This window comes from Lepus europaeus, chromosome 20 (assembly GCF_033115175.1).
Source record: "Lepus europaeus isolate LE1 chromosome 20, mLepTim1.pri, whole genome shotgun sequence".
Taxonomy (NCBI): domain Eukaryota; kingdom Metazoa; phylum Chordata; class Mammalia; order Lagomorpha; family Leporidae; genus Lepus; species Lepus europaeus.
Genome location: NC_084846.1, coordinates 24,525,977 through 24,544,085, shown reverse-complemented (window position 1 = coordinate 24,544,085; position 18,109 = coordinate 24,525,977). Strand labels below are relative to the sequence as shown.

At 41.7% G+C, this 18,109-nt stretch overlaps 1 protein-coding gene across 1 annotated transcript in view; it reads right to left on the bottom strand.

Moving 5' to 3' along the window:
- ITGB8 (integrin subunit beta 8) overlaps positions 1–18,109 on the bottom strand; it is an 88,589-nt gene that overhangs the window by 36,561 nt on the left and 33,919 nt on the right. The window contains exons 2-3 of the mRNA XM_062178579.1: positions 15,567–15,652; positions 9,105–9,279 (exon numbers count right to left, since the gene is read on the bottom strand). Coding sequence (XP_062034563.1) covers positions 9,105–9,279; positions 15,567–15,652 — 261 coding nt within the window. The remainder of the gene's footprint in view (positions 1–9,104; positions 9,280–15,566; positions 15,653–18,109) is intronic.

Genomic DNA, 18,109 nt, shown 5'->3' with positions numbered 1-18,109 from the left:
TCCTTGGGAAAGCAGCAGAAGATGACCCAACACTTTTACCCTGCTGCTGATGCTGGTGACATGAATGGAGCTCCAGGCTCCACCTCTGTCTTTTATAGCCTTTTGGGGAGTGAACCAGTAGCTGGACGATCTCTTGTTCTCTCTGTCCGGCCCTCTCTCTGTGTCACTCTGACCTTCAAATAAATAAAACAAATCTTTAAAAAATAATGAAATTCAGAAAACTTAAACCTGAACATGGGACAGATCAATGAGACATGGAAATGGAGCACAATTTTGGAGTGTGGTTCCTCTGGAGGGTCTTGAACTTTAACGTGTGGGTCAGCATTCTTTAAAATTTTATAAATTGTGTAATTTTATTATTTTTTTTCTTAACTGTTGACTTGGTTGTGTTGCTAAAGGCCTCGGGCACTGGCCCATGGTATTTTTATCTTGGTGAATCATGGCAGTTTATGGTAGCTCTGTTTGAAGATGAATGTCTGTGTGTTTTCATTGAGGCATAGCTGGATGTACCAGATACGTGGCCTATTGTGCAGGGGGCTCAGCCAAAGTGTGGGTTGGTGACCTCAGCAAAAAGGCAGGGTCTGTGGAGCATTAGCAAAGAAACAGTCTTTGGGGGCCCAAACAAATGCTAGCCACACAGGGGCCCTGAGCAGGCATCAGCTACTGGGTCTAGGAAGCACACTAGGTTCTTAATGGCCCCAGTAAGGAAGAAGGCTATGTGCAATCCTGCCCAAATGATCAGAGTCTGGGGGTTGCAGGACACGGTGGCTTGGTTATGGATCACATAGATGCTGGTCTTGCACAAGTACTTAGGGTCAGATGAAGATCTCAGTATGGGCAGGGGCCTCAGTATGACGAGTTTTCACTAAAAGAGGAGAAAGACTTTATACACAGTCCTTGCTGAAGAGAAAAGCAATCACTTGCAAGCACTTACACTGCAAGGCCCCTGAACTTCTTGGGAGGTCCCAGTTTTAAGCAATCAGCCATAGAGAGGTGGAGCCCAAATCTCATGCCACTTGCTAACAAGGAAACAAAAGGGGTTGAGGTTGGATCACCATGTCTTGCCCATGAAATTTGAGACCTTCCTGAAAATATACTCCCAGATTGGCTTTGGATTGGATAATTATGTATGATTGCTTCTCGTAGAAGAAAGTTTCTTAGGCATTTGTATCCCACAGTAAAAGGTGGTAGAAATACCTCTCTCTGGCAGTGCAGATACTACTGTGTCTGATGGAAAAACCCAGACTCACTCAATACTAGAATGCTACCAATGGAGGACTGAAAAGGCAGATGACATTAAAGAGGCTTTGAATATGCTGGATTGGAAAGAAACATATCTAGAAGTAAGGTCTCATACGTGTGCTGTCACCACCATGAGGTTACAAATTTCCTCTGACCAAGGAGCTCTGCAGAGCTGCACCCTGCTCCTAGATTCTGCAACACTGGCGTGGATTGACCAGTACACAGAAACCAGTTTTTATGTAATCTCCTGGTGTTACCACTTATCAACTAGATTGGACAAGATGCAGAGGCATAACTCGGGATGAGAAATAGAACAGGGTGTGAAACATGGGCTTAGAGGGACTTTGAAAACTATCTAATTATGAAGCGCTAGGGCTGGTTGCAAGGAGTTGGGGCCAATCTTCACTCCCCGCCATTGGTGCCAGGTTACCACCAAAGGAACTGTAGTTGGCAGGAGGAGGTGACTACCTGGGGGCCACAGCTACACTTTGCTGACAGACCATGGATCTCTGCCCTGGAGAGGTAGTGCCCTTAGGTTCGTCACATACTGAGTGGTTATAACCAAGTGATTATGTTCCACTCTTGACCTTTCTTCCCTTGAAGAACGGTTGTCTCTAGAATAACACTCCATTGCACACCCAATTATCCTCTCAGAAATATGTGATTTGCAATCCCATTTTCTCTAAGAGCTTTGTTAATTTTTCATGGTCTAGGTTCATACATTTCTGTTATTTTAAAACTATTTGGAGTTTTCTAAATATCTGATGGTATTAAATAGTTATATTCAACTGAATATGTAATATAAATAAAGCTAAACTTGACTGCAGTGCACTCTCCAAATATTGTCAGTGTTTAATAAGGCTAAATATTTAAATTGAATTTAATGCTAATGTGTCTTTTTTATTTCACATTAAGTTAATGATAGCTGCTCTTGTCACATTAAGGGATTTGGCTGTTGAAGATAACTTTATATTTCTTGTGACTGGTATCTTTCTTTGTCAGTATCAGAACATAGCTTAAGTATTTTTATTATTATACAATTGTTAAAAATTTGTTTATCTATTTGGGTGGAAGAGACACAGAGAAACAGAGAGACAGACAGTGACATCTTCCATCTTCCAGTTCACTCTCCAAATGCCCCCAGCATCTGGGGCTGGGCCAAACAGAAGAAAGGTGTCAGGAGTCAAACTAGGTCTCCTACATAGGTGGTAGGCACCCAAGTACTTGAGCCCTCACCCCATCACCTGCTGCCTCCCAGGGTGTGAACATTAGCAAGAAGCTGGAACTGGAAGTGGAGCCAGGACTGGCAATCTAGGTTCTCTTATATGAGAAGTGAACACCCCAAGTAGCATCGTAACTGAAACACTAAGGGTCCTCCGCCCCTGCACCCCGAACCCAAGTAATTTCCTACAATAGGGAATGTGATGACTCAACTGTTTTCTTGTTGCAAATGGTTCCTTGTTTTCAACAGCTTTCTAATTTTTGGAGAACAGGTAAGTATGAAGGATCTATTTGGTGATGTGAGTTTATGGATATCTTTAAAATACTGACTCCTGGATGTGGGGCTATCTTTTTTTTTCCCCCTCAGTACACATTGTTTCACTAATCTTAGTTTTTTCTTTTTCTGCATTAAACAGTGAATCCCAACCACTAAACATATGTGATGACTAGTTAAGGCCAACCGTAAGGAAAATAGTGTAATAGACCATCACTTGGGGTTGACCATAATACTTCCTTTTTGGTTTCTTCTTTTTCCTTTGAGATGTAGAATTTCTAACACGAGGCAAAATTAGGTTGACTTTAACGCTGTAGCTCAAACTCATTACTGCTGACATGTTAAAGGATTTAAGAGTTGTGAATCAGTAGTTTAGTACGTAGTCAAATACTTCACTTATGTTCACCAAGTTAAAAATCTCCAATGACCTCCTGCGGCATTTTAGAATGTCAGATATGTTTCCATCCAACCCAGCTCGTCTTGGCTTTTGCCTGGATTATTTCTATAGTCTCTTCATTTGTCTTCCCCTAATGGTCTCATTTTTCCTGCAATTATTATCTACACCGAGTCCATCTTTTTTAAGACTGAAAATCGCATACGTCACTCCCTGCTTAGTATGTCAGTCGCTCTCCATCTATCAGACAATTAATCAGAGCAGATCAAAGTGACTCCACCACCCTGACTTTACATCATTAGTTCCTGCAGGACAAAAGGGCTGGGAATTCCCCACATACACTCCGCAAACAGACTCCCGTGTCCTGCTTACGTGATCTCTCTTCCTGCGGTGCCCTAACCGCCTCTTCTCATCCTGTGTCCACTTACGTGCCTTGTGTTCCTGCGGTGGCCTAACCACCTCTTCCCATAATTACCACTCGGTAATCTGCTCCTCCCAGCAGTGGGCTGAGGTCCCTGCCCCTGTGTTTCCATGACAACAAGATCGTCCCACCATCACAGTGCTTGCTATATAATTATGAGGTTCCAGAAAGGGCATCCTCATCTTCTTTTAGTGGTTAAGGGCTACTAAAGGAGTAGATCTATGTAGAATATTTACCAGAGTATTGGTAAATACATATATTTTTGTCATTAACGCTCTTATCGCTACTAGACTCTAACCAGTGAAAGGCAAGAACTATTTCTTCATGGCTGAAGCTTCTATGTTAGGTTCATGCATCGTCATTCATCAACCTCCATGACTCTATTGTGCTCAGCCGGTATGTCTTTGGCAGCAAAATTCATTTTTCAGATGAGCCTATTTTCAATGTAATTTAATACACATTTGCTACAAAATAAAGTTCTGCCAATAAAGATCTCAGCTATGTTGGAAAGATTTAGCCACATTAGCAAACTATGCTAATTTGTATATGTTTATTTGTGATTAGATTGTTCTTATTAAGGCCATTTTTTTGGGTCATATTGTTACTATCACCTGCATCTTTTAAAAATGTATTTAGGGCCAGTGCTGTGGCTTAGTGGGTAAAGCTGCCACTTGCCATGCTGGCATCCCATATGGGCGCCGGTTTGAGTCCCGGCTGCTCCTCTTCCAATCCAGCTCTCTGCTATGGCCTAGGAAAGCAGTAGAAGATGGCCCAAGTGCTTGGGCCCCTGCACCCACGTGGGAGACCTGGAAGAAGCTCCTGGCTCCTGGCTTCAGATCTACGCAGCTCCAGCCATTGCAGCCATCTGGGGAATGAACCAGCAGATGGAAGACCTTTCTCTCTCTGCCTCCGCCTTTCTGTGTAACTCTGCCTTTAAATTAAAAATAAATCTTTTAAAAATGTATTATTTATTTTTATTTGATAGAGTTACAGAAAGTGAGAGCCAGAGACAGGGATCTTTCATCTGCTGGTCCACTCTTCAGGTGGTCACAGGAGCCAGCGGCTTCAGCCAGGTCTCCCAAGCAGGTGCAGGGGCCCAAGCACTTGGGCCATCTGCTGCTGCTTTCTCAGGCTGTTAGTAGGGATCTGGTTGGTAAGGGATGCTAGCAAGTTGCAGGTGGTGGCTTTGCCTGCTATGCTACAACACTGACCTATGTTACATAGAGCTTAACTATATTTACTAAATTTTTATTAAGGACTTGATACAAGAATTATACTACCTTGAAGGAACTGGGAAACCTCTAGAAGCTGTGTACGATTTTGTATGAGAGGTCTCCAAAAGGTTCATGGAAATGTTTATTGTGAAAAACTATGCCTGGAGTTAAAAATTTCCAAAATAAACATCTTTTAAATTATTTCTTAAATGTACTTATTTGAGGTGGGGTGGGGGAGAGAGAGAAAGGGAGAGGAAGGAAGGAAGTTCTCCCAAATGAGTGGCAGGGACTCCACCACTTGAGCCATTACTACTGCCCCCCAGGGTCTGCACTAGCAGGAAGCTGGAGACAAGAGCCAGAGCTGGGTGTCAAGCCCAGGCACTCTGATTTGGGATGCAGATATCTTAACTGCCTGAATTTTTGAAGTACCCTATAAAGTATACGGAGAATATATTCCTGGAAAGTTTGAGTGAACATGAAACACTCCTTCCCTTGAAAATGCTTAGGCTTGATGTCTTTAGAGAGTTCTCTTTATTTTAATAAAGAATGATTGTAATTTTTATAATTATAAACATTTATAGGTTTTAAAACTTCTTGTATATTCTTGGGTTTTTTCAGGTTCTTCCCTTTCAAGAGTCAATTTTAGACTTGCATTTCCCCTACAAAATTATCAGTATTACCAAGTTTTAAACATTTTACCATAGGTTTTTGGTTAATATTCTCTTGAAGTCTCCTTTTTCAGTATTTGTTTCTGTGATTAGTTATACAATTAGGTTGTTTTTTGTTCTCCTTAATTTGATTTGCCAGTAACTTATTTTATTGGACTCTACAGAGAACCAACTCCTAGACTTATATGTCTATTTTGTTGTTATTTCTACTTTGCATTTCCTCAATCTTGTTTTTGTTTAAATGTTTGAACTCCCTTCTCTTGGTTTTCATATGGCTATTTTCTTTTTGCTGTTCTCATAGCTTTCTTTGGATGCTTAATTCATTATTATTCATTCTTTCTTAATGATAAAAGCATTTAGTGTCTTGAATTTTTCTGAGAGAGAACAATTTTGGTCACATCCCATATAGTTTGATGTGTGTTCTTCTTCTTATTAGTCTGTGACTATAGTTTTGCTTTATTCTTGGAGCTAGAATTATTTAGGCTTTCCTTAATTTTACTGTTATTTGATCCTTATCTTTCTGGATTGTTTTCAAATTTTATTGCATTATGTTCAGAGATGTTGGCCTATGAAAACACTTTTCACTTTTTAGAATTGATGTTTCTTGTTTGTCTAAAATATGATTAATTGTTAAAAATATTCTGTGAATTTTAAAAATGTTATTTTACATATCAAACTCTATGGACTGAATTACCTGCCCTGAAGCTGCTCCCCAGGATTCCTGTGTTGACGCCCTAAGCCCCAGTGTGACTGTATTTGGAGATGGGGCCTTTAAAGGATAATTAGTTTACTTGAGTTCACGAGGGTCAGCCTCCACGATGGGCTTAGTGCTCTCAAAGCAGATACTGAAGCATTTGTGCAAGTGTTTCTCTCCCTCCCTCCCTCCCTTTTTCCTTTGCCATGTGAGGCTACAGAGAGAGTCCTCACAGGACCTGAATCTCCTAGCACCTTGATCTTGGCCATCCCATTCTCTTGGACTTCTAGTCCTTCTAGAACTGTGAAAACAGATCTTTTCTGTGGTTTATGCCACCCCATCGATGGCATTTTCTTGTGGCAGCCAAACAGACTAAGGTGGCAAGTTTATGATCACTGTATTGTACTTTGTCTACACATAGTAAGGAGTGTGTTTTCAAATTCTCCTTTTTAAAAAACCCATTGAAGGAAAATGAAGAGTGGGTGGAGAATGGATAGATAGGATTCCAGAATATTGAACAACAATTTGTAAAAGATGTATTGGTAGTATCTTGCTCTCACATTCAAGTGTGAACTGAAGAATATCTATAGACTCATCGGAGTCAGGAAACTGAAATGTAACTGAGTGATATATTAGCAACAGTTCAGTGTTAATCAGCCTCAAAGGAGCAACAGGCTAAACTAAGACCCTAAAGAGTCTTGTGAACAATGGGAAGGCACCAGATGACAGCATTGCTGGGGATATGGAAATGTGTAAGAAACTTGGGTTCTATGCATTATTTATTTTTATCATTACTTATTTGAAAGATAGAGAGATTCATAAGAGTATTTCAGGCATGGAAAGCCAAGACACTGTGGCAAAAAATGACCTAAATGAAAAATCGCTCCGAGTGAGATCCCAGTGGAAAGAAGGGGCCATCAAAGGAGGAGGTACCTTTCTCTGAAGGGAGGGAGAACTTCCACTTTGACTATGGCCTTGTCTAAATTAGGTTGGAGTTTGTGAACTCAAGAGGCTTCCATAGCCTTGGCAGCTCATGACAAGAGCCTTGGGTGATTACGGCCTTCAAAAATAAGAGTGTTAAATCAACAACAGGAGTCACTGTGCACTTGGTCCCCATGTAGGACCTCTGTCCTTAATGTGTTGTACTATGAGAATTAACAGTAAAACTAGTCTTCAAATTGTACTTTATACTTTGTGTGTCTGTGTGGGTGTAAACTGTTGAAATCTTCACTTAGTATAGAGTTGATCTACTGTATAGAAAGATAATTAAAAATGAATCTTATTGGAGAATGGGATGGAAGAGGGAGTAGGAGATTGGATGGTTTATGAGTGGGAGGATGGTCATGGGGGGAAGAACCGCTCTAGACCAAAAGTTGTACTTTTGAAATTATATTTATTAAATAATAGTTTTCTATATTAAAAAAAGAAAGGGGGACTGAAAAAGAAAGACAGAGATCTACGATCTACTGGTTCACTCCTCAAATTCCCATAACAGAAAGTGTTGGACCACGCTGAAGCTGGGAGTCAGGAACTCAATCTAGGTTTCCCACATGAGTGCGAAGGACTCAAGTACCTGAGCATCGTGGTTGCCTCCTTGGGTGTGATAGGAGGCTGGAATAGAAAGTGGAGGCTGGGATTGAAACCCAGGCACTGTGAGATGGGAGGCAGGGGGTCCCAAGGGGCAGCTTAACTGCTTTGCCAAATGCTCGCTTCAGAAACTGGGGATGTTACAGTTAGCCTCAGGAGAAGCTCCAAGAAAGCTCACACTGATCAGAAAATCTAGAGCAATGAACTTATTAGAATAACAGGAAGAGAGAACGAAATCAGTAAAGGTGTTTGGACAATGATAACACAGTGTGTATGTGCAAGAGAGATGCATGAGCTATTACAGCCATATTTAAGGGCAGAGTCTAGGGAACACACTGAATTAGAATTAGGTGAACAAAAACATAAAATATTTGCTTTCCTCTGTTTTTCTAAAAAGGAACTCATTAGCCATTGTAAATTGTTTTTTGCAATAAAAGGTGACGAGATCCACAATCTTGCCAACCTAAGCACTTTCATTTTCTATCTCATTTTCTTGCTGTTGCTCATGTATGCACATACTGGGCAGCAGTATTATTTTATATGGTGAAGAACACAGTTTTAATTGGCAGCTGGAAATATATCAAGGGCCAAGAAAGAAGTAGATTTTGTTTTTCTGGTGATCAAATAGTCTGGAAGAACTAGCTCAACTATGGAGTGGGGAGGGGGTTGTGTCAAGAGTGGTTATTAAAAAAAAAATGACAGGGCAGGACCACCCAGAATGAAATTATGAAGACTTGAAGGCAATTGCATACCGCTGTACACCAAATCCACCTAATTGAGTGCCTGTGTATCCTGACTTACCTTTCTCTATGTAATCATACACTGGGATTCTCTAGCACTGGAGGAAAAGTGCTTTCTGTGGCCCTATGGCTTGTATCAAACTATAGAATACACTGTGGTGGAAGAGGAAGTGTGGCAGAAGCACAGGAGGAAGGGGCATGACACAGCTGTCCACTGTAATTACAACAGTCACGGAGTCCAGTTTTGTGTCTACAAGTTCATTACAAAGCTTAATTCCCATCTCCTGCTAGCTAATTAATCAATCAATCCAGTAAATATTTATGGAGTATTTACTATTGACAGCACTCTGCTGGGCACTGGAGGAAAAATGGAAAAGTGGAATGAAACATGTTGCCTTTGTCTGTGAGCTGGTGGTGAGCAGGAACATGACCATGTCATGGTGTGAGCAGATTATGTGATCAAAGCACATTGTTATTACATCGTGTGGTCATGGTCACAGGGTGTCTCAGGTCACGCAGCTAGCCACAGGCACAAGAGACTACAATTCTGGTTTCTTGACTGTTAGCCCATATTAGACACCAGCAAATTCAAATGAACTATAATTTTCAATCAAAACTCATCATAGTTTTATTTGAAAAATCATCAAACCTGGTCGCAGCTGAATCGACACTTCTCCTGGTGTCACCTGGGTATTAACTTCATTTTCACTTGGAATTGTCACATGTACAGAGGGGTATTCTATCGAATCCACCGGGCAGCCTTTGCTTATTAAATTGGAAACAATATCACAGCGCTCACCCCTTCGTCCACCTGAGATGAAATCCTGTTTGAAAGAAGGAAAATCACTGACGCTTTTGGTGCACATCATCTCAGCTATAACCAATGAAAACCACATAGCAAATATTGCAAAGAAGCATCTTCCAACAGAGAATAAATTATGCAACTATTCAAAGTAGTTGCATGTTTCCAGCAAGAGTACTGGGAAATGTGCCTGAAATAAAATTTTAATGTCTGAATCTTATTTATAAAGAAGAAAATGAATTATTAAAAAGAGATTTAAACTAAGCACTTCAAACATTGTTAACTGATCACAGTAAAATTATACCAACTTAATTCTTTGTAGATATTTTATGTTGGAAAGACTGATCCAAGAGAAAATTTAACTGAAATAGACTACTCAGTGGTTCCAAATGTGAGCCTCTGGTATGTCTATTAAATACTGTTATGCTTGGAATATGAAAGCAAATCCTTAGACATGACCTGCCTAATTAGGTACTGAAAATTCATAAAAGACTTGCATCAAGAATCACCCAACTTGTTATATATGCAACAGTCTATAAATAATTCAGTAATCCAAGGATGATGCTCATGATGGGGTTAAGAAAAAGATTGCAGTTCAGTGTCTCATGATTTGCAACTGAATCTGAAACAATTAACTAACGTTCAGAATTAGACATTTGATAGCTATCTAAAAGTCATCCAGGGGCCAGCATTGTGACATGGTATGTAAAGCTGCCACCTGTGACACCAGCATCGCATATGGTCACCAGTTCATGTCCCCGTTGCTCCACTTCTGAACCATCTCCACGCTAATAGCCTGAAAAAATCAGCAGATGAAGGCCCAAGTGCTTGAACTCCTGTCACCCACACGGGAGACCTGGATGAAGTTCCTGGCTCCTGGCTTTCCCCTGGTCCAGCTCTGACTGTTGCTTCCATGCAGGGAGTGAACCAGCGGATGGAATATTCTCTCCCTCTCTCTGTGTCTCCCCCTCTCTCTATAACTCTGACACTCAAATAAATAAATGTATTTTTAAAAAGTCATCCAATACACTTGGAATTAATGGAACAAACTTAAAATTTACTTCATCATGATTCAGAAAAAAACCTGAAATTTTTATTTTTTATATAACCATTCAGATTTCTTTTCTAAGAGTGGTAAATATAATAACGGTATAGAAGCATGTTTTATTATGTATAACGTTAGATTTGTATAATATATGTATATGTATACTATATAGATATACATAAATATATAACATTGTGTGTATATATATATATATATATATATATATACACTGCACAATGTTGGCCTGGTTTACTTGGGATATTAGCTTCACATGAGCTGGATATCTGCTCAGTGATCTTCCCAGCAGTGGCTATTTTGATTTGATATTCAACTTTCCTCCTTTAGTTCAGATGAGTCAGAGAACTGGGTTTCCAATCTATTAATTATTCCATCACAGGATGTTGAATGAATCCTTACTCAGAAACAAAGATTTGTTAGGTTCTCAGCATACAGATTGAAGGAAGGTAGAGTCTCTAACAGCCAAGTCGACAAACCACAGGTGAATGTAATAAGTAAATGCACTCTTCATGGGAATTAAACTTAGGGGAAGCACAGAACGTCATAGGGTTATAGATAAAGGGGGTTATCAAGTTGAAGCAGAGGTAAATGTTGACTATGAAGTCACTCGCTATAACCAGGGACATCCCTGGCACTGGTGAGTACTGAGATGGGATGGTGGTAAGTGACATAAAAACATCCACACAAAGACTTTAATTTCCTTCCCAACAGAGTCAACTAGAGTCACTGAGATAAATGGAGCTCATGGGCTGTTTCTGTATCATTTGAATGCCAAAAAACACTTTTACATTTTTTAAGAATTGTAAAACAATGAAACAGATGAAGAGTGCAATGGAGACATCCTGTGGTCTGTCAAGACAGAATGTTCATCATGGGACTTTTTATACCGAGTTAAAATGTGTCACAAATACATGTAAAGCCAAGAGGGAATAGCTCCTTCTTTCCAGTCAGGATTTACAGGTGTTATCTGGCAAACGACTTCATGGAAACAGAAAGATTAACTTTGTTCTCCAGTTGACCGCACATCAAGATTTCCGACTGAAGTTTGAAATAATCGAAGTCTTAATTTCTTGTCTTATCCTACCTACTGACAAAATTTGGAGGTACTGCATGTGAGACTTAGTTTTTTTATTTTTAAAGATTTATTTATTTATTCGAAAGTCAGAGTTACACAGAGAGAGGAGAGGCAGAGAGAGAGAAAGAGAGACATAGACAGAGAGAGAGGTCTTCTATCCGCTGGTTCACTCTCCAGATGGCCGAAAAGGCCAGAGCTGTGCCGATCCAAAGTCAGGAGCTTCTTCTGAGTCTCCTACGTGGGTGTAAGGGCCCAAGGACTTGGACCATCTTCTCTGCTTTCCCAGAGCTGGATCGGAAGTGAAGCAGTCAGGTCTTGAACCTGTGCCCATATGGGATGTTGGCGCTTCAGGTTAGGGCATTAGCCCACTGCACCACAGTGCTGGCCCCAGTGAGACTTAGTTTTTAAACAGCTGGGAGTTCCTTGGAGAAAGGTGGCAAGGAAGCTTCTAGCATGTGTATCACTTTCCTCCCAAGAGTCCACTCCTGCATGAGAGCCATAGAGAGGACATGAAGCTTGGCACACGGTTGCTCACCCATGACTCACAAAACCTGCCTCCGACAAATGCCACATGCATGTTACTCATCTAAAACCCCCATGAGGGCACATCACGGAAAGGAAATAAAGAACAAATAGCTCTAACTGGTTTTTGTTTTTTGTTTTTCTTTTCAGCCATGTAGTCTGTTAATTGTGTATACAGAATGGAGGAGAGATTTGTGTAAATCATGGTAACTATACATCAAACTGTGAAACCTGACCTTTAAATGTCAAATAGTTCTGCCGAAGTCAGCAAAATATGCTCAATCAGCGTGGCTGTTTTTACACCGCTATAAAAATGAAGTTAGCAAAACAGCGCCAATTTGCCAATTAGGTTTGAAATGGAAAAAAAAAAAAAAGACCATGGCATCGAAGAGGAGAATGGAACGCTGTCCTGCCCATTGTGGCCTACTTTCCACTTCATGTAAAAGAAAAGCAATTTGAAAGCACATCCTTTTAATTTTTGGCATTTTGTGTCATTTTCATTTCTTCTAATCCGTATGTTTTACTTTTTCTTCTAGTACAGCACAAGCAAAATCACATGTCAATCTTTTGCCCCTAAAAACTACTCAAGGGTGAAAAAACCCAGGTGGACATGACACTGGCTGGCTCTGTGCCAATCGATCTTTTCATTCATTTAATACAATATTTGAGGGGTGTAAAGAAGGGAAGTTTTTTTTTCCTCCTCCTCATGTCTGAACCTTTTTTTTTTTTTTAAAGATTTATTTTATTTATTTGAAAGTCAGAGTTACACAGAGAGAGAGAGAGAGAGGAGAGGCAGAGAGAGAGAGGTCTTCCATCCGCTGGTTCACTCCCTAGATGGCCGCAATGGCCGGAGCTATGCTGATCCGAAGCCAAGAGCCAGGAACTTCTTCCGCATCTCCTATTCGGGTGCAGGGGCCCAAGCACTTGGGCCATCTTCTGCTGCTTTCCCAGGCCATAGCAGAGAGCACCTGGGACTAGAATTGGTGCCCATATGGGATGCCAGCACTTCAGGTCAGGGCGTTAGCCCACTGCATCACAGTGCCTGCTCCTGAACCTTTCTGATTTCCAAACAAGGCAACCCGCACAGAAATGAAAGGCTTTTACTTCCTTGGGACAGTGAATGCCCTCTGTATCACATGCCAGTGTAACTGTGCCCCAAACCTGCCCTCTCAACTTTGGCTATGCCATGATACTTTCTATCAGCCAAGTCACATGAGTCAAGAGAACAAAAGGATTCTTCAGAACTTGTCTTTCATAGCTGTTAAAAAGGAACCTAAGGTGTAGCATTAGGTCATATGGATAAGATCCTTTCCTTCCTATCTCTCAGTTACTTTCAAATCAGAAGCAAACCAACTGCCTCCTCCTTCCCTCTCTGTCCATTCTTGCTGCTTGAGAAATCAGAGACATCATTTGCATCTGGGTCTACAAATTCACCAATCCATTCTTCCTCTTGATGCTGTCAGGCCAGCCAGCAGGGAGTGGACAGCTCCTTGTGCTCATCAAAGTGTCAGTGGCTGAATTCTAACCCAACCACTTCCCCTGAGGCTATGCTCTCCATCAGGCAATCCCCTGGGTTTCCTAAGTTGCAGGAATGCCTCCAGACCCCACCTCCCACCCCGCCCAATTCAGGTCTGTTCTACTCATCAGTGCCATTTCTTCCGCAATGCCTCTGTGTCCACCTTGTCCTGGGTATTGCTTCATTTCATTGGTGCAGTGTTGTGAGTGAGGTCCAACTGGCATTTCCATCTTAGAGGTGGAGAAAATTGAGATTCAGAGTAGATCTATCAGATGTCCAGGTCTGTACAGTTAGACACTGGGCAACTGGGGTTTGAATCCAACTCAGCATCTCTACAGAGCCTGCCTTTCAATGCATAAAGTCAATTGCATTGCACTACGTAGAGAGATACTTTGGGGCATACGTATTCAAGTGAATGACTGGAAGTTTTTGCTAAGATCCCCTCTAAAAGCCTGGGCCATCCATGGCTGCAGGTCTGCCTCCTTCCTCTGGCTACTGCCCATTTGCCCCTCATCTTCCTCCCTTTCATCTGAGTGCCTATTCCTATGAATACTCAGAATCTCCCCCTCCCCTTATGTGGCATGATTGCTTTTCCCAGAGCTGTGACTCTCCACTCTTTCTGTGCTGTGTGAGCTGGAGAGGAGATATTTCCAGAACCCGGCCCTCTCTGGCTGGCATTTGTACTTGGCTGACAACTGGGCTTCTGCACTGTATTTTGAAAGTTCTCCCAAACGACCCTCACTGATGCACTCCACAGCTCATGTCAGGTTGGCACCAATTTCAAGGCTCTAAGGATCTTCCTTAGGGATGCAGCTAAACTTTAAAATGGATATGGTTTGGGGGTCAGGAAATATCAAGCCAGGAAGCATTCTTAACAGAGAAAATCCTAGAGGCAAACTCCAAATTCAAGGAAATGGAGACTCAGAGAAAGGCAGAGACTCAAACAGATCATCTGCTTCATAGGAAGTGAGGGGACTGGCCCCAGGATTCTGCAGTTGTCCACCCTGACATTACCTGGCTCCATGAGTTCCACTCAAACATGTCCTAATTTATGAATGGTATCTGCTTTTCTCACTGGTGGAGCTCTGGGCAACCTGAGGCTGTCAGTAAGAGATGCTGACTTTCAGGCATGACTGCTATCTGTAAACTTTTCCCTTTCTTCTATCTGACTTGTTTCACAGAAGAAAGGCATGTCCATCATCCTTTTCTACTTTCAGTTTTCCTTGCCTCCTGGGGGAGGCTTCGCGACAAACAGTAACCTGAGGGGATGGAAAGATGGTGGTAGGTGCACCTGTTGAGCTAACCCGGAGGAAACACCAGCCAGACATGCGTCAAGCAAAAGGCCCAGGAACTATATAAGTAACTGTAAAATTACTTAGGAAATCTCATGACTTAAGAAACCCCAAATTAGCAGATGGCTTCTTCATTGCAATGTTTGCATTTCTGACTAAAGAAAAAACTCAACAATGCACAATAACTGTTTTACTAAGCATTTTGTTATTGGAGATTGTTTCTCTCGGTAGAATAGGAAAGCGCTAATTTTGAACAAATAAACATTTTCTGGACTATTCTCCATTCCAACTAATTTAAATGTATAAATTATCTCACGTACAGGGTCTCATGTCAAAAGCAGAACATCACATTTTCCATAAGTAACCGACAAATTGATTCATGATGTTATGAAATCGAGTACATCACTTATCTTCAAGTGTTTTAAATAAAATAAACGGAATAGCCCAATAAATTATCTGGCTTTGCTTTAATAAGCAAATACAAGTGAATGATCCAAGTGGGATTTATAACTTTATGCTTCAAGCTGCAGCAGGAATGTCACGCCAAAGCTTACTGAACTACCAAGAGTCACTATCTGTGTTTGCCAATTCTCTCTATAGAACAGATGGAAAATATAAAATGGTTTGCAGTTCATTTCAAAATTACCATAATTTTCCTAATAAAAATGTTACTTATTTTATATCCAGCCAGATAAAACCAAGTAAAACTTTCCTGATGTTAAGCAGTATCTTTCTTTTTCCTGATGCACCTTCAAGGCACAGAATCTTAGGCAATGAAATCGATCTGGTGAGCAAAATCAACTGTGAAGAAAGGAAAAGATGAAAGACCGAAAAGGCGCACCTCGTGAACACACCATCCACATTCTGGACCCAGCGCAAGGCACTCGGAACACGACACAGCATGGGAGGATGCGCATCTACTGTTTTCTGTAATAGAGGAGAAAAGGAGGTGTTAGGGTTCACACTCATTTTAGGAAGGCTCTGTAGTTTTATATAGAAATGGACTTTGAAGACTTCAATCAGGCAACCTTTCATTTTAAATATATGCCATCAGAAACGTGTCATTTCTTGGGGTCGGTGTTGTGATGCAGTGAGTTAAGCTGACGTCTGCAATGTTGGCTTCTCATCTGTGAATCCTGGCTGCTCTGCTTCTCATACAGCTCCCTGCTAATGTGCCTGGAAAGGCAGATGAGAATGCCCCAATTTCGTGGGTCTCTGCCATTACGTGGGAGACCTAGATGGAGCTTTAGGCTACTGACTTGAGCCTGAACCGGTCTGGGCTGGTTGTTATGGCCAGTGGGGAATGAACCAGTGAATGGAACTCTTTTTCTCTTTCTCTCCCCCTTCCTCTCCTCTCTTTCTGCCTTTCAAATAAATAAACAAATCTTTTAAAAATGTGCAACCTCTCTAGGAAGAGTTAAACTGCTCACTGCAATTAATATATACCTTGAGAGTTATTATTTAAATGTTGAGGAAAAGGAAGGTGTTTAAAAATGCGGTTTTAGTCACATCTTAGGGTCTGGCTTGAGTTTTGCTGCAATAGTAGTGGACTCCAAATTTTTAAGTGTGTTGACATTTTGCTGAATTTCATAATCTCTGAACCAAGCAGTTGGTTTTTGGGTTGTAAAGGTTTCCTATAAATTTAGCATGTACAGACGTAAATTTTAATATATAAAACCATGTTGAGTCATGGTCAGGAAATTTCCCGAGAAATAACCTTGGTGGACACACAAAGTATTTAAGTTGGGAATTCTGATGGTGTTAACAGTGATTGTTTTGGCATGAAGAATATCAGAACCAGATAGAGTGGTGGATTCAGTATTTTAGAACTAAAGTGGCTAAACTGAAAGTTATTTTGGTTAGCTCAATTTAATTTCTCAAGCTGGGTCACTTTTTAAAAAAAAATATTTTATTTGAAATACAGAATTACAGAGAGAAAAAGAGAGACAGTGAGAAAAGGAGACGGGCAGAGATCTGTCATCAGCTGGTTCACTCCCCAAATGCCCACAATGGCTGGGGCTGGGCTGGGCTGAAGCCAGGAGCTCCATACAGGTCTCCCACGTCGGTGCAGGGGCCCAAGTACTTGGGCCATCTTCCACTACTTTACCAGGTGCATCAGCAGGGAGCTGCATCAGAAGTGGAGCAGCTGGGACTCGAACAAGGGTCCATATGGAATGCCAGCACTGCAGGTGGCAGCTTAACCTGCTAAGCCACACAGACTTTGGGCTGGATCACTAACATTATGACCAATGCCCTATTCCATAGATTCCTGTCCTTGGCTAAGATATTTCAACTACCTCGTTGTTCCTGGAATTGATTTATTGTTTTCCTCTCTCCACTAACAACTCAAACAGTTAAAACAAGACTTATTATTATAGACAAACAAATAAGCTACGATGCAGAATGATTCAGATGTCATCTTATCATGAGTTTGAGGTGGATCACACACATCACGGGCACTGAACTTCACAGGGGGATTCTGTGCATCTCACTCATGGACTCACAGCCAATGAGGTCAACATCCTGGCCATGAGCAGCTCACAGGCCAGGTGAGGAGAAAACGAGATAAGCTGACAACAGACACAGTGTGCCAAGCATAAGAGAGTTCACCAGGTTGCTATGGGAGGGAGGCTCTCACCATCTTAGATAACAGACAGGGGTGCAAGAAGTTTGAAGATGGCTACTTAGAGGCAGTGATCTGCCATGTCCTTTGCCATCGTCTGCTTCTTTTAATCTGTGTCCCTCTCTTTCAAAAATGTAACTCTGGGTTCTAGTCCCGGTTGGGGCGCCAGATTCTGTCCTGGTTGCTCCTCTTCCAGTCCAGCTCTCTGCTGTGGCCTGGGAAGGCAGTAGAGGATGGCCCAAGTGCTTGGGCCCTGCACCTGCATGGGAGACTAGGAGGAAGCACCTGACTCCTGGCTTCGGATCGGCGCAGTGCACCAGCCTCAGCGTGCTGGCCGTGGTGGTCATTTGAGGGGTGAACTAACGGAAGGAGGACCTTTCTCTCTCTCTCTCTCTCTCTCTCTCTCTCACTGTCTAACTCTGCCTGTAAAATAAAAAAAAATGTAATACTGATGAAAGAAAAGTGTGTATATTCACAGCCACACAGGGACATGGTAGTTTTATTTATTTATTAAATATGTATTTGTCAGAAAAGCAAAGCAACAGAAAGAGAGGGAGAGACAGAGAGGGAAGGAGCTTTCTTCCCTCTGCTTCACTCTCCAAATGGCTACAATAGCCAGGTATGGGCCAGGCCCAAGCCAGAAGCCTGGAATTCCACCCTGGCCTCCCACTTGGGCACAGAGGCCCAAGTACATGGGCCATCTTCCACTGCTTTCCCAGGTACATTAAGAGAGAGCTGGTTCAGAAGTGGAACAGTCAGCA